A 23,030-nucleotide genomic window follows, 5' to 3' on the forward strand; every position below is an offset into this window, starting at 1 on the left:
CTTGGAAGCTTTTAAAGAGCAACAGAGCAACTAATGCTTGACTAATCTTCTTGAATTTTTTGAGGATGTAACTATGAAGTTGGACGAGGGAAATCCAGTAGATGTCGTGTACCTGGACTTTCAGAAAGCTTTTGATAAAGTCCCACACAGGAGGTTAGTGAGTAAAATTAGGGTGCATGGTATTGGGGGCAAAGTACTAGATTGGATTGAAAATTGGTTGGCTAATAGGAAACAAAGGGTAGTGATAAACGGCTCCATTTCGGAATGGCAGGCAGTGACCAGTGGGGTACTGCAGGGATCAGTGCTGGGACCACAGCTTTTTACAATATATGTTAATGATATAGAAGGTGGTATCAGCAATAACATTAGCAAATTTGCTGATGATACAAAGCTGGGTGGCAGGGTGAAATGTGATGAGGATGTTAGGAGATTACAGGGTGACCTGGACAAGTTAGGTGAGTGGGCAGATGCATGGCAGATGCAGTTTAATGTGGATAAATGTGTGGTTATCCACTTTGGTAGCAAGAACAGGAAGGCAGACTACTACCTCAATGGAATCAATTTATGTAAAGGGGCAGTACAGAGAGATCTGGGTGTTCTTGTACACCAGTCAATGAAGGCAAGCATGCAGGTACAGCAGGTAGTGAAGAAGGCTAATAGCATGCTGGCCTTCATAACAAGAGGAACTGAGTATAGAAGCAAAGAGGTGCTTCTGCAGCTGTACAGGGCCCTGGTGAGACCACACCTGGAGTACTGTGTGCAGTTCTGGTCTCCAAATTTGAGAAAAGACATTCTGGCTATTGAGGGAGTGCAGCGTAGGTTCACGAGGTCAATTCCTGGAATGGCAGGATTACCTTACACTGAAAGACTGAAGCGACTGGGCTTGTATACCCTTGAGTTTCGAAGATTGAGAGGGGATCTGATTGAGACGTATAAGATTATGAAAGGATTGGACACTCTGGCAGTAGGAAACATATTTCCACTGATGGGTGAGTGCCGAACCAGAGGACACAGCTTAAAAATACGGGGTAGACCATTTAGGACAGAGATGAGGAGAAACGTCTTCACCCAGAGAGTGGTGGCTGTGTGGAATGCTCTGCCCCAGAGGGCAGTGGAGGCCCAGTCTCTGGATTCATTTAAGAAAGAGTTGGATAGAGCTCTCAAGGATAGTGGAATCAAGGGTTATGGAGATAAGGCAGGAACAGGATACTGATTGAGGATGATCAGCCATGATTATATTGAATGGCGGTGCAGGCTCGAAGGGCGCTCGAAGGGCTGAATGGCCTACTTCTGCACCTATTGTCTATTGTCTCTATTGTCTATTGCGAGAGAGAGAGAGCGCGAGAGAGGGAGAGCGCGCGAGAGAGAGAGCGCGCGAGAGAGAGAACGCGCGAGAGAGAGCGAGAGGGTGCGAGAGAGACAGAGCGCGAGAGAGAGCACGAGAGAGAGAGAGCGAGAGAGAGCACGAGAGAGAGAGAGGGCGAGAGAGAGAGAGCGCGAGACAGAGCGCGAGAGAGGGCGCGAGAGAGGGCGCGAGAGAGGGCGCGAGAGAGGGCGCGAGAGAGGGCGCGAGAGAGGGCGCGAGAGAGGGCGAGAGAGAGGGCGCGAGAGAGGGCGAGAGAGAGGGCGCGAGAGAGGGCGCGAGAGAGGGCGCGAGAGAGGGCGCGAGAGAGGGCGCGAGAGAGGGCGCGAGAGAGGGCGCGAGAGAGGGCGAGAGAGAGGGCGAGAGAGAGGGCGAGAGAGAGGGCGAGAGAGAGGGCGAGAGAGAGGGCGAGAGAGCCGGCGAGAGAGCCGGCGAGAGAGCCGGCGAGAGAGACGGCGAGAGAGACGGCGAGAGAGACGGCGAGAGAGAGGGTGCGAAAGACCCCCCCCTGCTGTCCGGAGGCAACCCACAGCTGATTAACTTAGAAACAAGGGGACTATGTAGTCAGCCATAGCGACATGGACACAATGAAACCATGGAAGGATTTGAGAAGATATCGCACCAGAATCGAGTCAATGTGGCTCAGTTGGTGATACACCCAGACAGTGAACATTAAATGAGAGTTGACCATGTGTTTGTAGCCAGGTCTGCTGCCTGCCTTATCAGGGTACCAGCCCCATGCTTCCTGCAGCTTGTGTCACTGATGTACAATGACAGTCCCTTCCTACCCTACCTCTGCGTTGATCAGATGCGGATTAATGAACTAGGCCTCCCCCCTCAGCCTGTGGACAGATCCTGATGCACTCTCTGTTGCAAGTCAAAGCAGGGAAATTGCCAACACTGCTGGCCAATAGTCCACCCACAAGCACCATCATCAAAAAGCTGCTGGCTTTATGTACACGTGGGATCTTGCTATTGTAACAGATACACCTTTTATTTGGACTATAGGGTGAAAATAAGAAAACTGGACACTATTTTAAAAGGGGAGAAGGTACAAGGAGTCATTTGCAGCTTTGGAAAATCGTGGGAAGTTAACTAGCGTATATCAGACAATGCACTTTTAGGGACACTGTCGAGTCAGGCAATGCTATCTGTATGTGTTCAGAGTAATTCAGGGCATTCAGATATAGTTGTTAGAGTCATTGTGAACTGTAAGGCAGGGAGCTAGAATCTGTTTGTAAAAACAACAATGATGGAGATAAAGAGTGCATGACTCCTTTAAGAGGTAAATTGCTTTTCTAAGCTTGGAGATTTATACAGGGTAAGGAGCTGCAGATTACAGACAGTTCTGAAATTGAAACCTGTATCAATTGGCTGTGTGATTGGAACCTTAGGCTTGTTATGATGCCTTGGCAATGAGCTTGTATCAGTTATAACTAATTTAAACCAGGCACATTTAAATCTGGTAGTTTTGACAACCTCAGACCAATGCTAATGTATGAAAATTGATAGGTCATCTCAGGTATATAAGGAGAGGGTTTTTGAAAATTGGGGTGAGAGCAAACTGCCATCAGAGGAGTAAACATCGAGCTCTCACAAGAAATCTCAAAGCTCTCTAAGAAAGCACCATCCATCCATAAAAGGAACCACGGCACTTCTCTCTAAGAGTCCTCAGATAAACTCGGAGAGAAAACATCCCTGACGGCAGGATCGGTGAAAGAAAGGCTTTTGTGACCGGAGAGACAGTGAAGAACGCAGAACATTCTGAAAGACATATTCTGTGTGGTCATGATGTGGAGGTGCCGGTGTTGGACTGGGGTGGACAAAGTTAAAAATCACACAACACCAGGTTATAGTCCAACAGGTTTAATTGGAAGCACTAGCTTTCGGAGCGACGCCTCCGAAATCACCTGATGAAGGAACGACGCTCCGAAAGCTAGTGTGCTTCCAATTAAACCTGTTGGACTATAACCTGGTGTTGTGTGATTTTTAATATTCTGTGTAGACTTTGAGAAACTAAGTTTTAAGTTATTTTTTTCTTCTTACTTGGGTTTATATAAGTGAGACTTGTGTTTATTGGAAAAGGATACCAGCAGCATTTTGTTTGGTGAGGGAATAAGTAGTAGTTCAGGGGGCATTGTTCCGTTTGTACACTGACAGGGTTAAATCAATAAACTGTTACTTTTTGCTTATAAAGTGGATATCAGGGATTTTCTTTCATTTAACCACTCCTTTTAACAGACTATAAAGGCAAGACAAGCCTCTCTGGGTATTCCAGTTTTAATTATCAGAGGGCTACAACCATTCCCCTTTATGACACAGTCTCTTGATTTTTAAATTTAAAAACAATTGTGTGGGATGTGAGGCAACATAAAGGATCTGGGCTGAGTATCACATTGCACAGACACCATCTGTAGCAGTGCAGCACTCCCTCTGCAATGTCATCCTGCATTTTGTTCTCAGGTCTTGTGTACAAGTTGAAACAGGTCTCACCTTCAGGCTGTCCTGACTGACATCATCTTAAAGCTGCATGGGGCTGTGAGAACTCAAGAGACTGCAGCCTTACAGAGACAATCCGGAATCACTCATCAATTGTGTGTCAGAGATCATAGAGAGTGAGTGAGAATGAAAACGAAACAGAGGAGTGTCCTGAGGTGGGGCTGATACCTCATTCTGATAACCCCTTTCTCCAGACAAACAGGAAAATCAAAGTCAAATGGACTGAAAATGACTTCAATAATCAAAGTGCAAATCATCACTGACTTATCACAATAGACACCCAGAGTTTTCCACTCACGCAAACACCCCCTCCCTCCACCACCTACAATCCACGGTCTCGCAGCACCCAACGCTGCCCTCACCCTCCCTCATACAGACATCCCCATTCATATCCCTTTCCCCACTAATACACACACTGACATGAAGCCCAGAAATACTAATGGCTCTGCAACACAAGGACCTTCAATGGAAAGACCTGCATTTATAGAACATTTTCTACCTAGGGATATCTCAAAGCACTTTCCAGCCAATGAAGTATTGTCAGAGTGTAACGATGTTGTGATCTAGGAAGCAAATCAATGGGCTCACAGCAAACTCCTACAGACAGCAAAATGAAAATGACCAGGTAATGCCTGATGTCAGGTTGGTTGGAGACATGTAATGGTCAGGATCTCAGCAAACAATTACCCCGTTCTTATTTAAATGATCTTTCACAGCCACCTGAGGGGACAGTGGAAGGTGTCAGCTGAAGGATGAAAGCACAGCAGCCCCTCAGTACCACACTGGGATGTCAGGTTGGATTACAGTTTCAAGACAGACATGGACCTGCTGACTGTGAGGTGAGGGGTAGGTCCAGAGCTAAGGCTCACTAACAGATTTGCTTGTAAGCTGGGCTGAGACTGGGAACTTCCTCCAGCTCCACAGCACAGGAGCTGACCTGACCAGGTTTAATCTCAGTGGTCAGAAACTGCGTTGTCCTTGGTCCAAATGTACCATACCCCATCTCCACCAACTCCATCCCCATCCATCATCCTCTCCGTCACTCGCAAGACCCATTTCTTCCGCTCCTCACCGCTAACCCCAACCCTATCAAGTGGACAAAAATTCTACAGATAAAATATAACAGAGGGGAAAATGAGAGGTAATGCACTTTGGCTTGAAGAATAGGAGGAGCAGGACATCATTTAAATGGAGAGAGACTGCAGAAAGCCAAGGAACAGAGGGATTTGGGAGTCTTTGTTCATGAATCACAATAAACAACATCCAAGTTCAGGGATAATAGGGAAGGCAAATGGAATGTTGGCCTTTATTTCAAAGAGAAAGGAATATAAAAGTTGGGAGGTTTTGTTAAAACTGTACAAGGCACTCATCAGACCACAGCTGGAATACTGAATGATTTTGGGCCCCTTCTCGAAGGGGGAATAGACTCACATTGGGAGTAGGCTGATCCCGGGATGGAGGGGTGTAACAATATGGCAGGTAACAACCAATTAAAGCAACTGACTGTTTGCTAGGCCACTCAGAGAAGTCATGGAAACACTTCAACCCCAGGGCATCAATGTGGACTTCACCGGTTTCCTCATTTCCCCATCCCCTACCTTACCCCAATTCCAACCTTCCAGCTCAGCACTGTCCTCATGACCTGCCCTACCTGCCAATCTCCCTCCCCACCTATCTGCTCCACCCTCCCCTCCGACCTATCACCTCCATCCTCACCCCCATTCACCTGTTGCACTCTTTGCTACCTTCTCTCTGCCCCCTCTCATTTATCTCTCCACCCTGGAGGCTTCCTGCCGAAGGGCTTTTGCCTGAAACGTCGATTTTCCTGCTCCTCGGATGCTGCCTGACCTGCTGTGCTTTTCCAGCACCACTCTGATCTAAACTCTGGTTTCCGGCATCTGCAGACCTCACTTTCGCCGAGAAGTCATGGGTCAGCCATGTGGGACTGGAGTCACCTTTACCTTAGAGATTCAGTCTAAAATTCCAAAGAAAAGTTAATTGAGCACGACATAAATCTATGTTTTACAGACAAGCAGGCCCACACTGAGGAAGGGGGCGGCAACAAGATTTCCTTCCCTCTAGGAGCAACTGGGTTTTCATGAAAATTGAACATCTCCATGGTCACAGTTTTTAACATCAGCTTTTCAATTTCCAGATTTTGTGTTGAACTGCTGTGTTAGGATTTGAACTCCTGTCCTTTCTTTGTTATGGGATCACCACATTGTATGCCCTCAAAACCTGCACCTTTACCTCAGAGACTCAGTATAAAGTTCCAAAGAAAAGTTAATTGAGCAAGATATTAGTCTATGTTTTACAGACAAACAGGAACTTGGACTGTTTTCTTTGGAATGAGTTGCTGCGATGAAACAATTGATGTTTCAAGATTGCAAAAAGAATCATCAAAGTTAATCAGAGGCTATCGTTCCCTGTAGGGATCGTTAACAATACAAGAGAAATATACAAGGCGGGGGTGGTGAGCAGTGAATAAACACGTTGTGAAATGATTATCGAGCAGAGAAGATTAAAGTGGTCAGTGTAATCATCAAATACAAATTTATACAGAAATTGGGGGACTGATGTTAGGGGAGTAAGTGGATTTGGGGATAATTGTATCTAAAACATCCATTTTTTGTCTCACTCCTGGGAAGTGGGAGTTGCTGCCTGGGCCCAGCATTTATTACATGTCACTAGTTGCCCCTTGAGAAGGTGGAGGTGAGCTGCCATCTTGAACTGTTGTGTCTATGTGTAATAGATAGACCATAATGCTCTCAGGGAGGGAATTCCAGGATTCTGACCCAGCAACAGTGAAGGAATGGTGATATATTTCCAAGTCGGGATGGTGAGTGGCTCGGAGGGGAACCAGCAGGGATGGTGTTTCCATGTATCTGCTGCATTTCTGCAGTGCATCTTGTAAATAGTACACTCTACTGCTACTGAGCATTGGTGGTAGAGGGAGTTGATGTTTGTGCATGCATTACCAATTAAACCATGCCATTACAATGTTCAGTCATTCCTAAAGGGAGAGAGGATGGACCAACTTCTACAGTGGTAAAAGTTAGTTCCTATAGTTATTGAGCATGAGGAGTTGGGTCACAGAAAAACAGCTCAAATGGAATTGGAGCTCTGGGCTCCGTGTAAATTATCCTCTCTTATCCACGTCTGTGTATAGTTATTTTTAATAAAGCCTGTTGCAATGATTTGAAGAATTTAGATCGCGCAGTACGACAGCGTGACAGTAGCAGTGATGAGACCTATAAACTGGTGACAGGAAACCAAGTAGGTAAAAACAATGACTGCAGACGCTGGAAACCAGATTCTGGGTCAGTGGTGCTGGAAGAGCACAGCAGTTCAGGCAGCATCCAAGGAGCTTCGAAATCGACGTTTCGGGCAAAAGCCCTTCATCAGGAATAAAGGCAGAGAGCCTGGAGCGTGGAGAGATAAGCTAGAGGAGGGTGGGGGTGGGGAGAAAGTAGCATAGAGTACAATGGGTGAGGGGGGGGAGGGGATGAAGGTGATAGGTCAGGGAGGAGAGGGTGGAGTGGATAGGTGGAAAAGGAGATAGGCAGGTCGGACAAGTCCGGACAAGTCAAGGGGACAGTGCTGAGCTGGAAGTTTAGAACTAGGGTGAGGTGGGGGGGAAGGGGAAATGAGGAAACTGTTGAAGTCCACATTGATGCCCTGGGGTTGAAGTGTTCCGAGGCGGAAGATGAGGCGTTCTTCCTCCAGGCATCTGGTGGTGAGGGAGCGGCGGTGAAGGAGGCCCAGGACCTCCATGTCCTCGGCAGAGTGGGAGGGGGAGTTGAAATGTTGGGCCACGGGGCGGTTTGGTTGATTGGTGCGGGTGTCCCGGAGGTGTTCCCTAAAGCGCTCTGCTAGGAGGCGCCCAGTCTCCCCAATGTAGAGGAGACCGGATCGGGAGCAACGGATACAATAAATGATATTAGTGGATGTGCAGGTAAAACTTTGATGGATGTGGAAGGAGCCTTGGATAGAGGTGAGGGAGGTGGTGTGGGCACAGGTTTTACAGTTCCTGCGGTGGCAGGGGAAAGTGCCAGGATGGGAGGATGGGTTGTGGGGGGGGGGGGGTGCGTGGACCTGACCAGGTAGTCACGGAGGGAACGGTCTTTGCGGAAGGTGGAGAGGGGTGGGGAGGGAAATATATCCCTGGTGGTGGGGTCTTTTTGGAGGTGGCAGAAATGTGGACGGATGATTTGGTTTATGCGAAGATTGGTAGGGTGGAAGGTGAGCACCAGGGGCGTTCTGTCCTTGTTACAGTTGGAGGGGTGGGGTCTGAGGGCGGAGATGTGGACAAGATGCGTTGGAGGGCATCTTTAACCACGTGGGAAGGGAAATTGCGGTCTCTAAAGGAGGAGGCCATCTGGTGTGTTCTGTGGTGGAACTGGTCCTCCTGGGAGCAGATACGGCGGAGGCGGAGGAATTGGGAATACGAGATGGCATTTTTGCAGGAGGTAGGGTGGGAAGAGGTGTAATCCAGGTAGCTGTGGGAGTCGGTGGGTTTGTAAAAAATGTCAGTGTCAAGTCGGTCGTCATTAATGGAGATGGAGAGGTCCAGGAAGGGGAGGGAGGTGTCAGAGATGGTCCAGGTAAATTTAAGGTCAGGGTGGAATGTGTTGGTGAAGTTGTTGAATTGCTCAACCTCCTCGTGGGAGCACGAGGTGGCGCCAATGCAGTCATCAATGTAGCGGAGGAAGAGGTGGGGAGTGGTGCCGGTGTAATTACGGAAGATCAACTGCTCTACGTAGCCAACAAAGAGACAGGCATAGCTGGGGCCCATACGTGTGCCCATGGCTACTCCTTTGGTCTGGAGGAAGTGGGAGGATTCGAAGGAGAAATTGTTAAGGGTGAGGACCAGTTCGGCCAAACGAATGAGAGTGTCGGTGGAAGGGTACTTTTGGGGACATCTGGAGAGGAAAAAACGGAGGGCTTGGAGGCCCTGGTCATGGCGGATGGAGGTGTAGAGGGATTGGATATCCATGGTGAAGATGAGGCGTTGGGGGCCGGGGAAACGGAAGTCTTGGAGGAGGTGGAGGGCATGGGTGGTGTCTCGAACATATGTGGGGAGTTCCTGGACTAGGGGGGATAGGACAGTGTCGAGGTAGGTAGAGATGAGTTCAGTGGGGCAGGAGCATGTTGAGACAATGGGTCGGCCAGGGTGGTCAGGCTTGTGGATCTTGGGAAGGAGGTAGAACCAGGCAGTGCGGGGTTCCCCGACTATGAGGTTGGAAGCCAAGTGGCTGACCCAGTGATCTAAACATTGAACTGGGGAAATACAAGGTATGAAACTGGATGGTGATAGGGGCCAGCTAGTAACAGACCTGAAGGGACGGTCTCAGTACCAAACCTTGAACCAGGAAAGCTAACAAGTGAGGAAGAACATCCACGGCACTGTACATGGCACAAAGCATCGGAGAAACGACATCGGCATAACAGCAGGAAAAGGTGGGAAGTAAAGAAATATTTCAGTCATCCATCGTCTGAGTACCCAGACGATGGAAAAGCCTTAACGTTACCAAACTCTCAGGAAGATGTGGAGGGGCCCTGGCCCAGCCTGTGTAATCGGGAAGGTCAACAGCTACTGGATTGTGGGAGGTCTCAACAAGAACCCAGACCAGGGCCAGGTCAGTGTTTCGTCATTCATGACAGCAGCAGTATCAATGCCAACAAGAACCCAGACCAGGGCCAGGTCAGTGTTTCGTCATTCATGACAGCAGCAGTATCAATGCCAACAAGAACCCAGACCAGGGCCAGGTCAGTGTTTCGTCATTCATGACAGCAGCAGTATCAATGCCAACAAGAACCCAGACCAGGGCCAGGTCAGTGTTTCGTCATCCATGACAGCAGCAGTATCAATGCCACTCTCAACAGGCAAGCTCTTGCAGAACAAACTACAACATACCTTGATGTAATTAAAGTCTTCATCTCCTATTTCAGTTCACAAAGAAACTCCATTACAGACTAAAGAAGGTTTAGCCGAGGCAGTGAAGACTACCAGAAAACAACTGACTCCTTCACAAATGATTCATATCGCTTGGAGGATGATAGCCAATCTAGAAATTTGAAAGATAAACTCATGGGATCCATGGTGAGTTGGGAATACAAAATTGGCTTGGTCATAGAAAACAGAGGGTAGTTGTGGATGGGTGCTTTTCTGACTGGAGATCAGTGACCATTGGCCTTCCATAAGATCAGTGCTGGGACCTCTGTTGTTTGTAATTTATATAAATGATTTGAATGAAAATGTAGTGGCCTGATTAGTAAGTTTACAGACAACACAAAAATGGTGGATTGTGGACAGCGAGGAAAGTTGTCAAAGGATCCAGAAGGATATAGACCAATTAAAGACAGATGTAGAAATGGCAGATGGAGTTTAGTCCAGAGAAGTGTGAGGTGATGCATTTTGGGAGGTCAAATGCAACAAGAAAACATACTGTAAAGGGCAGGCCCCTCAGGGGTATGATGTACAGAAGGATCTTGGGTGAATAGTCAAGGCCTAAGGGGATAGGGGCCAAACGCAGGCAGCTGGGTCGAGTTTAGCTTGGGAAACTTGATCGGCAAGGCATGTCGCACCAAAGAGCTTGTTTCCAAGATTCTAAATCCTTAGCTCCCTAAAAGCGGTAACACAAGTGGATCAGGTGGCAAAGGCAGTGAACAGTCGGGGCACTGAGTACAAAACTTAGCAAGTCACGTTTTACACAGCCACAACACTAGTTAGGCCACATTTGGAGCAGTCCCCACACTGTAGGATGTGGAGGCCTTGGAGACGGTATGAAAGAGGTTTACCAGGATGTTGCCTGGATTGGAGTCTATTAGCTATTAGGGGAGCTTGGACAAACTTGGATCGCTTTTCACTAGAGCGTTGGAGGCTGAGGGTCATGCTGATAGAAGTGTATAAATTTATGAGAGGCACGGATGGGGGAGATAGTCAGAGTCTCTTTCCAAGCAAGGAAATGTCAAATATAAGGGGGCATAGGTTTAAGGTGTGTGGAGGAAGACAGAGGGCCTGAAAGAGATGTGTGAGGAAAGTTTGTTATTAAAAATAGAGGGTGAAAGAATCAAGCATTGATTTAGAGGTTGGGCAAGTCTCAGCTCCATCACAGACTCTTTTGGAGTGTTCTGGTTTGAGTGGGGGTCCAGTGATGGAAGGTTTAAGTATAAACCAACTTCTGATCCTCTTCCTAAGCATGCATACCCCTGTCAAGAGAGGGAAATATAGGGTTTGTCTTTGGGACACCACCTTTTGGACAACATTTGCAAAGGCTACTGTTGCTGAGCCCATCCACACCGAGGGAGAGGTTACAGCTTTGCGATACAAGTGCAGAGTCGAGGGGAAAGAATAAGGAATTAAACAGCTCTTACCACATGTCTCCATCCCGAATGGTCTTTTCATTTGGAGCTCCAGCATGTCCATAATGTAGGACAGCAGAATTGACCCCACTGAAACATAAAAATACAATGATCTGCAGCAGAGGACTGACTGCTCTCCTATTACAGTTCAGTAGGTGAAGCAAGTCTGTATTTACACAGGCACTTGAAGAACCTTTGGATGTCTCAAAGCTCTTGCAACCAGTTTAGTATTCTTAAAGCATAGTCACTACCATAACGAGGAAGTATAACAGGCAATGTATGCACAGCAAGCTCCCACAAACAGCTCTTTAGCAATAAGTAGGCCACCTGGTTATTTTTAACCCATTCATAGGATTTAGATATCACTGGCGTAGTGGTAGGATTAAAAATGATATCATCAAACCAGACCATTAAAGGTTAATTAACAAGGGCTAACTGGACATGACAACAAAATAAAGTGGAAAAGTACATGGAAAATTGGCCAAATGTTAATTTAGTCTGTTTTCACTGAGAGATAGCCACATGACACAAAACTGTTCCTGAGAATTGTCCCGCTGGGCTGTCACACACAGCCACCTGGAGGCGATTTTCTGTATAAAGGAATATCTGAAAAGTCCCATGAAATGGGGATATATCATTTAATCTTAGTCTCAGAATAGTGTTGGTGTCAGGGATTTTACCCGACTGAAAGAAGACAGTGAGACCTGTTGTCAACTTAAAGTACGTGTTAATTATTGTTGGACTTTTTTGGGAACTGGGATCACCAAGAATCCAGAGTTCTCTAGACCAGCCAATGGGCAGGAGGCAGTGAACAAAGATCCTCAGACAGCACCTTCCAAACCCACAACCACTTCCATCTCGAAGGATAAGGGGGCAGTAGATACATGGGAACACCACCCCCTGCAAGTTTCCCCTCCAAGCCATGCACCATCCTGACTTGGAAATATATCTCCGTTCCTTCACTGTCGCTTGGTCAAAATCCTGGAATTCTCTCCCTAAGGGCATTGTGGGTCAACCTGCAGCACATGGACTGCAGCGGTTCAAGGAGGCAGCTCCTCAAGGGGCAACTAGGGACAGGTAATAAATTACCTGGGCAGTTACACCAGCCCATGTAAATTAAAAAAATCCAAAAGATATCCAACCGCAAAGTTGTTGGAACTAAAAAGTTATATTTCAGAAGCACTGAGATTTGAGTAGATCCTATCGGAGCACAGTGCCCACTATCTAACAGCACAGTGATGCCTTGACTCCCGCCCTCCAGCAGACTCTGAGGAACTTTCCAAGTAATGTAGGATCTCAGGCAGAGTCTTACCTGCCACATATACATGTGTACGAAGTGTGACGCATCCCTCCTCGAGTGTAGCAATAGTGTTCGAACAGACTGCAGGAAAACAAAATACACAATTCATGATCATTAAAACTCCCACAGAAACACTCCCCCTGCCCCCCCCACTCCCCCTTTGACTGTCTTTCCCAGAACTATACAATTGCAAACAGGAGTTGTCTACCTGCTGTGGGATACAAGTGGTTTAGAATAAAAACAGTCCATGTCAGAGATCTTCAGTGGGTTTGGGATCAGCTATGGAGAAGCAGAAGCAGCTACCTTCACCAGAGCGTTGAAATGGCAGCAGTGCTGTGCCAATTGGAGGTGGGTCAGGAGCCACAGGCTCAGTGTGTGATAGTATTTGGGAATGGTGCTGCAGGAGAGATACCAGAAGATTTTATCAGACAAAAGCCAAAGAACAAAGAAACAAAGTTTGTTCCAGATGAGCGAGAAGGCTGGATAGCACCAATGGAATAGAGGACATGGTCATGGAACCATCTCTCGGTCCAGCTCTCACAACTTTCATCAGTTACCATGAGAATCATGCCTTCTATGGAATGACTCCTAACCAGGAAACTCCATCCTGTGCTGGAATACAGCTTTGCAAAGCAGTGCCCTTTCCTCAATGTGCCAACATTGAAATCTGCCCACAAGGTCTAGACTGGAAATTACTGAAAGCCCACGTTCACTGGTCAAGGTAGGCCTTAGGATTTGTGCAGCTCCATATGATACAAGATTTGGGCAGCACAGTGGCTCAGTGGTTAGCACTGCAGCGTCACAATGCCAGGGACCCGGGTTCGATTTCCACCACGGGTGACTGTCTGTGTGGAGTTTGCACAATTCCCAGTGTCTGTGTGGGTTTCCTCTGGGTGCTCTGGCTTCCTCCCACAGTCCAAAAGATGTGCAGGTCAGGTGAATTGGCCATGCTAAATTGCCTGTATTGTTAGGTGCATTAGTCAGAGGGAAATATAGGGTAGAGGAATGGGTCTGGGTGGGTTACTGTTTGGACGGTCGGTGTGGATTTGCTGGGCCAAAAGGCCTGTTTCCATACTGTGGGGAATCTAATCTAAAAAGAACTTACCAGTAACTTCAAAGAGGACCCTAATGATCTGCTGATAGTGTGAGCTTGATACTGAGATAGGATATATCAAAACTGTCCAACAGTGTAATGGCTGCCCTGATCAAATGATCACTCACTCTGTGCTGCATAAAATCAAAAAGGATCTTATTATCACTTTTGGTTCTGAAAGATGCCCACACCGCCCTGGAATGGGACGGTCTCTTAAAAATTTGAACAGATGGAGTGAGCTGACTTACACTGTTACCTTATGGGTGGCATGGTAGCACAGTGGTTAGCACTGCTGCCTCACAGCGCCAGAGACCCGGGTTCAATTCCCGCCTCAGGCGACTGACTGTGTGGAGTTTGCACATTCTCCCCGTGTCTGCGTGGGTTTGCTCCAGGTACTCCACTTTCCTCCCACAGTCCAAAAATGTGCAGGGTAGATGAATTAGCTATGCTAAATTGCCCGTAGTGTTAGGTGAAGGAGTAAATGTAGGGGAATGGGTTCGGGTGGGTTGCTCTTCAGAGGGTTAGTGTGGTCTTGTTGGGCCGAAGGGCCTGTTTCCACACTCTAAGTAATCTAATCTAATCTTACAGCAACTGCACCCGACGCGGCCATCAAGCCAACAGGACGTTCTGCCTACCATCCAAACCGGTAATGTGTTTGGCAGTTTCAGTGCTGGTGTAATGACTGTACATCCAGACTGTATGAAACAACAAGGCCCTTTGAGGACTGTGTGCCAACTATGCTCCATCGGCTGTGCCTACAAACCTCTGAACTGTACTGGATGTGGTTGTGTTAATGACCAACATTTACTAAATAACCCTGACTATGTTACAGTTGCACCAGAAACCAGGTAGAGATCATCAGATGGGCCCACAAGGAGATTCACTCATACACACTCAAAGCTACATTTCAACCATACAGCCGTAAGATCTAACGGCAGAATGAGGCCATTCTGTCCACTGAATCTGCTCCATCATGGTGCATATATTTCTCAATCCCATTCTTCTACCTTCTTGCCATAACCCTTACCTGTTAGGAGCCCCTCCCTCTCTGTGTTTTAAATATGCCTAATAACTTGGCCTCCAGAATCCTCTTCGGCAATGAGTTCCAAAGAGTCACCACCCTCTAGCTGAGTAAACCCCTCCTCATTTCAGTTCTAAATGATTGTCCCTTCACTCAGTCTCTCCTACTAGTGGGAATAATTTCTCCATGTCCACATTACCCAGGCCTCTCCATATTCTTTAAGCTTCAATCAAAGCCCACCCTCATCCTTCTAAACCCCATTGAGAACTGGATGTAGGTTGGCTCACTGAGCTGGAAGGTTCGTTTTCAGACATTTTGTCACCATACTCGGTAACATCATCAGTAAGCCTCTGGTGCTATAGTCCACTTTCTACTTATATGTTTGGGTTTCCTTGAGTTGGTGATGCCATTTCCTGTGGTGACATCATTTCCTATGGTGATGTCATTTCCTTTTCTTTTTCTCGGGGGTGGTAAATGCAATCCAAGTCAATGTGTTTGTTGATAGAGTTCCGATTGGAATGCCATGCTTCTAGGAATTCTCATGTGTGTCTCTGTTTGGCTTGTCCTAGGAGGGATGTGTTGTCCCAGTCAAAGTGGTGTCCTTCCTCATCTGTATGTAAGGATACTAGTGAGAGTGGGTCATGTCTTTTTGTGGCTAGTTGATGTTCATGTATCCTGGTGGCTAGTTTTCTCCCTGTTTGTCCAATGTAGTGTTTGTTACAGTCCTTGTATGGTATTTTGTAAATGACATTAGTTTTGCTTGTCTGTATAGAGTCTTTCAAATTCATTAGCTGCTGTTTTAGTGTGTTGGTGGGTTTGTGGGCTACCATGATGCCAAGGGTTTCTGGATGGGTTTTGCCTGCTTGTTTGGGTTTGTTGCTGAGAAATCACCGGACTGTGGTCATTGGGTAGCCATTCTTTTTGAATACACTGTTGAGGTGATATTTCTCTGCTCTGCGTAGTTCCTCTGTGCTGCAGTGTGTGGTGGCTCGTTGGAAATATGTTCTGATGCAGCTTCATTTGTGGATGTTGGGATGATTGCTTCTGTAGTTCAATATTTGGTCCGTATGTGTTGTTTTCCTGTAGACGCTGGTTTGAAGTTCCCCATTGGCTGCTTGCAGACTGAATGTAGATATTCCAGAAAACAAGCATCTAGGATGCTGCTGACCTGCTGAGTATTTCCATCCCTTCCTGTTTTACTTTGGATTTCCAGCATCTGCAGCATTTCAGTTTGTGTTGAGAGGGAGGAGGATGGGTGGGACTGGGCACTCTTTGGTGAGATCAGTACAAGGCGAGGGGTGGAGATAAACTGTCTCGGACTCTCAATGGGAACCCCTCTCTCCCGGTTGTCCTGGCTTTGAGACAGCAAGATTGCTTTAGGAGGAGAGCTGGAGGTGACTGAGTCTCTATTCGCGGCTGTTTGAAGGGTGAGGTGATCTCACTGAAGTTTCACAATTGTTACTGAGCTGTACAGGCTAGATGCAGGAAGGATGTTTTCCCAGGCTGAGCTGGAGATCTGGAACCAGAGGTCTATGCTTCGGGAGGATGGACCTGGTAAAAACAATGACTGCAGATGCTGGAAACCAGATTCTGAATTAGAGTGGTGCTGAAAAAGCCCAGCAGTTCAGGCAGCATCCGAGGAACAGGGAAATCAACGTTTCGGGCAAAAGCCCTTCATCAGGAAAGAGTCAGAGTGCCTAAAGGCTGGAGAGATAAATGAGAGGAGGGTGGGGGTGGGGAGAAAGTAGCATAGATTACAATAGGTGAGTGGGGTGGGGGTGGGGGTGGGGGGGTGGGGGGGTGCGGGGTGCCCAGGGGGAAGGGGGTGTGGATAGGTGGAAAGGAAGATAGGCAGCTAGGCCAAGTCACAGGGACGGTGCTGAGCTGGAAGTTTGGAATTGGGGTGAGGTGGGGGAAGGGGAAATGAGGAAACTGTTGAAGTCCACATTGATGCCCTGGGGTTGAAGTGTTCCGAGGCAGAAGATGAGGCGTTCTTCCTCCAGGCGTCTGGTGGTGAGGGAGCGGTGGTGAAGGAGGCCCAGGACCTCCATGTCCTCGGCAGAGTGGGAGGGGGAGTTGAAAAGTTGGGCCACGGGGCGGTGTGGTTGATTGGTGCGGGTGTCCCAGAGATGTTCCCTAAAGCGCTCTGCTAGGAGGCGCCCAGTCTCCCCAATGTAGAGGAGACCACATCGGGAGCAACGGATACAATAAATGATATTAGTGGATGTGCAGGTAAAACTTTGATGGATGTGGAAGGCTCTTCTAGGGCCTTGGATAGAGGTGAGGGAGGAGGTGTGGGCACAGGTTTTACAGTTCCTACGGTGGCAGGGGAAGGTGCCAAAATGGGAGGGTGGGTTGTAGGGGGGCGTGGACCTGACCAGGTAGTCACGGAGGGAACGGTCTTTGCGGAAGGCGGAAAGGGATGGGGAGGGAAATATATCCCTGATGGTGGGGTCTTTTTGGAGATGGCGGAAATGTCGGCAGATGATTTGGTTTATGCGAAGGTTGGTAGGGTGGAAGGTGAGCACCAGGGGTGTTCTGTCCTTGTTACGGTTGGAGGGATGAGGTCTGAGGTGCGGGACGTGGACGAGATGCGTTGGAGGGCATCTTTAACCATGTGGGAAGGGAAATTGCGGTCTCGAAAGAAGGAGGCCATCTGGTGTGTTCTGTGGTGGAACTGGTCCTCCTGGGAGCAGATACGGTGGAGGCGGAGGAATTGGGAATACGGGATGGCATTTTTGCAGGAGGTAGGGTGGGAAGAGGTGTAATCCAGGTAGCTGTGGGAGTCGGTGGGTTTGTAAAAACTGTCAGTGTCAAGTCAGTCGTCACTAATGGAGATGGAGAGGTCCAGGAAGGGGAGGGAGGTGTCAGAGATGGTCCAGGTAAATTTAAGGTCAGGGTGGAATGTTTTGGTGAAGTTGATGAATTGCTCAACCTCCTCGCGGGAGCACGAGATGGCGCCAATGCAGTCATCAATGTAGCGGAGGAAGAGGTGGGGAGTGGTGCCGGTGTAATTACGGAAGATCAACTGCTCTACGTAGCCAACAAAGAGACAGGCATAGCTGGGGCCCATACGTGTGCCCATGGCTACTCCTTTGGTCTGGAGGAAGTGGGAGGATTCGAAGGAGAAATTGTTAAGGGTGAGGACCAGTTCGGCCAAACGAATGCGAGTGTCGGTGGAAGGGTACTGTTGGGGACGTCTGGAGAGGAAAAAACGGAGGGCTTGGAGGCCCTGTTCATGGTGGATGGAGGTGTAAAGGGATTGGATATCCATGGTGAAGATGAGGCATTGGGGGCCAGGGAAACGGAAGTCTTGGAGGAGGTGGAGGGCGTGGGTGGTGTTTCGAACGTATGTGGGGAGTTCCTGGACTAGGGGGATAGGACAGTGTCGAGGTAGGTAGAGATGAGTTCAGTGGGGCAGGAGCATGCTGAGACAATGGGTCGGCCAGGGTGGTCAGGCTTGTGGATCTTGGGAAGGAGGTAGAACCGGGCAGTGCGGGGTTCCCGGACTATGAGGTTGGAAGTTGTGGGTGGGAGATCTGAGGTGATGAGGTTCTGTATTTTCTGGGAGATGATGGTTTGGTGATGGGGGGTGGGGTCATGGTCAAGCAGGCAGTAGAAGGTGTCCTCGAGTTGGCGTTTGGCTTCAGCGGTGTAGAGGTCAGTGCGCCAGACTACCATTGCGCCCCCTTTATCTGCTGGCTTGATGGTGAGGTTGGGGTTGGAGCAGAGGGAGTGGAGGGCAGCGCATCGTGAGGGTGAGGGGTATGGCCAAGGTGAGGAATTTACAAAGAATAAAGAAAATTTACAGCCCAGGAACAGGCCCTTCCGCCCTTCAAATTTCTGAGGAGGGTTTTGAATCTTTGAAATTCTTGACACAGTAGATACTGTGAGAGATTTTGCTGTGCAGCAAAATGGAGGACAATTATGAGCAACATTGTTAAACTAAAACAGCTTTGTAATCTGGCAACTTCTTTAGACCACGTTAGATTAAAGATAGTATAACAGTTGTTTTTCCCATGTAGCAGGCAGCAACCAGTGGTGGGAGGATCAGTGTTTGGACCCCAGCTATTCACAAAGTATATTAATGATTGAGACACAGAAACAACAGGCCATATCTCCACATCTCCAGAGAATACAATGCTGGGTGCAAGGGTGAACTGAGGAGGAGGACACAGAGACGCTGCAGGCAACTTGGACAAGTTAAGTAAGTGGGTGACAGATACAGCCATAGAGTCACAGAGATGTACAGCACGAAACAGACCCTTCAGTCCAATTCGTCCATGCTGACCAGATACCCGAAAATAATCTAATCCAATTTGCCAACATTTGGCACATATCCCTCTAAACACTTCCTGCATCTTAAATGCTGATATTGTACCAGCCTCCAGCACTCCCTCTGGCAGCTCGTTCCTTACACATACCACTCTCTGTGTGAAAAGGTTCCCCATTAGGTCTCTTTTATATCTTTCCCCTCTCACCCTAAACCTACGCCCTCTAGTTCTGGACTCCTCCACCCCAGGGGAGCAGAGTGAGTCGAGGGCCCTGTCCTGGAGCGGGGAGGGGAGCGAGTCGAGGGCCCTGTCCCGGAGCGGGGAGGGGGGAGGGGAGCGAGTCGAGGGCCCTGTCCCGGAGCGGGGAGGGGGGAGGGGAGCGAGTCGAGGGCCCTGTCCCGGAGCGGGGAGGGGGGAGGGGAGCGAGTCGAGGGCCCTGTCCCGGAGTGAGGTGAGGGGAGAGTCGAGGGCCCTGTCCTGGAGGGGGGAGGGCCCTGTCCCGGAGCAGAGCGAGTCGAGGGCCTGGGCGAAGGAGTAGAGGGAGTCCCTGACAGGGGCCAGCACATGGAGGCAGAGAGACGTTGTGTTCCACATCCAGTGTGCACAGACTCATGTTGGAAAGGGACTCAGAGGGCTATAATCTGAGTACTTTATAGACACGTTTCATTCTCATTTTGGGCTTTACAACTTTGTATTCCCATACTACTCTATTCTTTTACCATTTCAATTCCGTGAAACACAAAGTATTGGTACCTAGGTACCATGTGAGGTTATCTACTTTGGGAGCAACAACAACAGCAAAGTTGACTATTATCGGAATGTTGATAGATTGGGACAAGGAGAGGTGCTGAGAGACCTGGACATCCTTGTACACCAGTCCCTGAATCCAAGTGTGTGGGTGCAGCAGGCAGGCAGGGAGGATACTTAACGCTATGTTGGCCTTCATCGTGAGAAAATACAAGCCCAGGAGCAACTGAGACGGCCTTGGGGAGACCATAGCTGGGGCACTGTCTCCAGTTTTCATCTCCTTATTTGAGGAAGCACATTCTGGCGATGGGGGGAGTGCAACAAAGACCGATTCCTGGGATGGTGGGACTGACTTGGATGGCGCCACTTGGAATTATAGTCACATATTCTTGTTGACTGGGGAATCCCCAATCTAAAGGTCACAATCAAAAAACAAAAAGAGGTAAACCATTCCAGAGTGATGAGCCTACGGAATTCCCTGCAACAGGAAACTGTACAGGCCAAAACATTGAATGTTTTTGAGTTGGATATACTTCTTGGATAGGCATATGGAGGATAGTGGGCTAGTGTAGATTAGGTGGGATTGGAACGGCGCAACATCGAGGGCCGAAGGGCCTGTACTGCGCTGTATTATTCTATGTTCTTAGGAATAAAGGATTCAAATGGGATGGACAGAAAGTGGGAACAGGGGACTGAACTGGAGGATCAGCCTTGAATGGTACAGTAGGCACAAAGGGCCGAATGGCGGCCTCTCAATCTACTGTCCTATCCTCCCTTTCTAAATGCTCATTATTCAATCTCAAAAGGCCACAGATCTCAAACTTTCACCATTTCTGTTCCTGTGCTGAGGCTGCCTGACTTGCTGAGTGATTGCAGCATCTTCTCGATTTATTGCGACCTTGCAGATGTGCAGTGATTCGCCCTGGGACACGGTACGACATATCGACACGAGAACCCGCCACTCTATCTGCCACTGCCATCCATCTCCATTTCTGGGGTAGGCTGCAGAAAGTCAATGGTGTCTCGAGGTTTGAAGACACAGCAATACCACAAAGTGACCACAAGAGGGTGGTCTATACATGGTACAGCAGTAGCTCATGTATGTGGAAGGGTTAGAAATAAAATAGTTTATGAATTGGTTGTGGGAATTTAGATCACAGAGAATGCAGTAAGTGCTGAACCACCTTAATGCACCACTCAGCAGCTAAACTACCGAGTGAATGTATGAAAGCAACATGCTTCCAAAATTAATATCTGACAGCAACGTGCTCGAGAGGTCATTAGTTACTTTCTCATGCTGGGAAACTGCAGCTTTTTTCAGCTTTCATGAGATTCATTCATCTGCTCACTTTTACACACCATTAGTCATTGACTTACGGCAAGGACATGTGTAAGTGACAGGGTGGATAACAATTCCACTAAAAGCCACTCTCTGCAGCTGTCAGAGGCTCCGGTTTCCACCACAGAGTTCAGCACCAAGACCCTGTCGCACTCTCTGAGAGGAGAAAGGACTGATCTCCCTGCTGCACCTGAACAATATTCACCCTCAGGCAAAGTCACAAAAGCAGACAATCTGGTCAGTAACACATTGCTGCGTGTGAAATCTTGCTGTGCATACTGACTTTCACTGCACTTTGTTGGTTACAAACATTTTGGAATCTCTGTCAGGGAGAACTCCAATCTCAGTGTTTTGGTGAAGTGATGCCACTTTCTGTTCAGAGTCTAACATGTCAGTCCCCACTCAGAGACCAGAGGAACACGGCCCAGACTGTCACCTCATCCCAGAAAACTTTGCACCATCACAAGGATGGACAACAAACTCAGGTTTGAGTTTAGAGAAGGTTTGTAGCTCAGGTTGAGGTTCTGGATGTAGGTTGGCTCGCTGAGCTGGAAGGTTTGTTTTCAGACATTTTGTCACCATGCCAGGTAACATCCTAGCTATTAACACACACATCAACTTGGACCCCATTTACCACCCTCTGAGAAAATACAGGAGATGACATCACCAACCCAAGGAAACCTAAACACAAATCGAGGCGGGTCATACCACCAGGGCTTCACCGGGGGCTCACTGATGATGTTACCCAGTATGGAGACAAAATATCTCAAAACAAACCTTCCAGCTCAGCAAGCAAACCTACATCCTGAGGTTTATTATCCTTGTACCCTATTGAGGGTAGTTCTCCCAATATCTAAGTCAATAGGTTTACCAGGATGCTGCCTAGTCTGGAGGGCTTATCTTATGAGGAGAGGTTGACTGAGCTCGGACTTTTATCATTGGAGAAAAGGAGGAGGAGAGGGGACCTAATTGAGGTATACAAGATAATGAGAGGCATAGATAGAGTCGATAGCCAGAGACTATTTCCCAGGGCAGAAATGGCTAACACAAGGGGTCATAGTTTTAAGCTGGTTGGAGGAAAGTATAGAGGGGATGTCAGAGGCGGGTTCTTTACACAGAGAGTTGAGAGAGCATGGAATGCGTTGCCAGCAGCAGTTGTGGAAGCAAGGTCATTGGGGACATTTAAGAGACTGCTGGACATGCATATGGTCACAGAAATTTGAGGGTGCATACATGGGATCAGTGGTCGGCACAACATTGTGGGCTGAAGGGCCTGTTCTGTGCTGTACTGTTCTATGTTCTAATATTATTTCTTCAACCAATGTAGGATTTGTGTGAGCATTTCTCTCCTCCCTGCTGGTGGGTCAATGCTATGAGAATGTGCCTGCTGTGCTTCCTGACATAACATGATATTTGGACATTCTTTTATGGACCTGGGAACCAGAGATTGATGGGATATGAAGACTCAATCACTAATTGAATTTTAAGTAAAACTGGAAAATGAGTGCCTGTGCTCAGAGAGCTGCTGGATTTTCCTAAAACCCCACCTAGATCATTAAAATCTTGGATGGAAAGAAACCTGCAGTCCTTGCCCAGTCTGGCTTGAGATGATCGATCTACAGTGACATGACCAACATTCTCCTCCTCTTTCCTTTTCCCCCCCACCGTTGCCTGGTTGTACAAGGTTAAATATCAGCCTGTTGCTGGGTGCAAACTGTTATACTCCATTGCTGGGACAGGCTGTACAGGAACACAGAAAAACTCTTCCATTAGTGAGTAACACTGGCCCAGACAGCAAATATCAGACTGATACAGGATAGAAGACAGTATTCACCACTCAGCCTGTGCTAACATTGAACTCTCAGCTTTGGAACATATAGAGGAACCTCGCTTATCCGGCAAGATCACAAGGTCCCGATGCTTGGCTAAACTCTGTTATCTGGAATTTGATTAACTGAACAAAATACTCCCCGCCCTTGTCCTTCAGATAATCGGGGTTCCTCTGTACACAGCTCCAGAGTCCGCTCCG

The 23,030-nt window shown here is 48.1% G+C and overlaps 1 protein-coding gene across 1 annotated transcript in view; it reads right to left on the reverse strand.

Moving 5' to 3' along the window:
* Positions 1-11,211: 11,211 nt before the first annotated feature.
* pepd (peptidase D) overlaps positions 11,212-23,030 on the reverse strand; it is a 108,729-nt gene continuing 96,910 nt past the window's right edge. Inside the window, exons 10-11 of the mRNA XM_087995687.1 lie at positions 12,540-12,608; positions 11,212-11,317 (exon numbers count right to left, since the gene is read on the reverse strand). Of these exons, the coding sequence (XP_087851813.1) occupies positions 11,236-11,317; positions 12,540-12,608 (151 nt within the window). The 3' untranslated portion in view covers positions 11,212-11,235. The remainder of the gene's footprint in view (positions 11,318-12,539; positions 12,609-23,030) is intronic.

This window comes from Chiloscyllium plagiosum, unplaced genomic scaffold (assembly GCF_037043375.1).
Source record: "Chiloscyllium plagiosum isolate Xiang-an unplaced genomic scaffold, Cpla_swu_hap1 HiC_scaffold_17, whole genome shotgun sequence".
NCBI classification, from domain to species: domain Eukaryota; kingdom Metazoa; phylum Chordata; class Chondrichthyes; order Orectolobiformes; family Hemiscylliidae; genus Chiloscyllium; species Chiloscyllium plagiosum.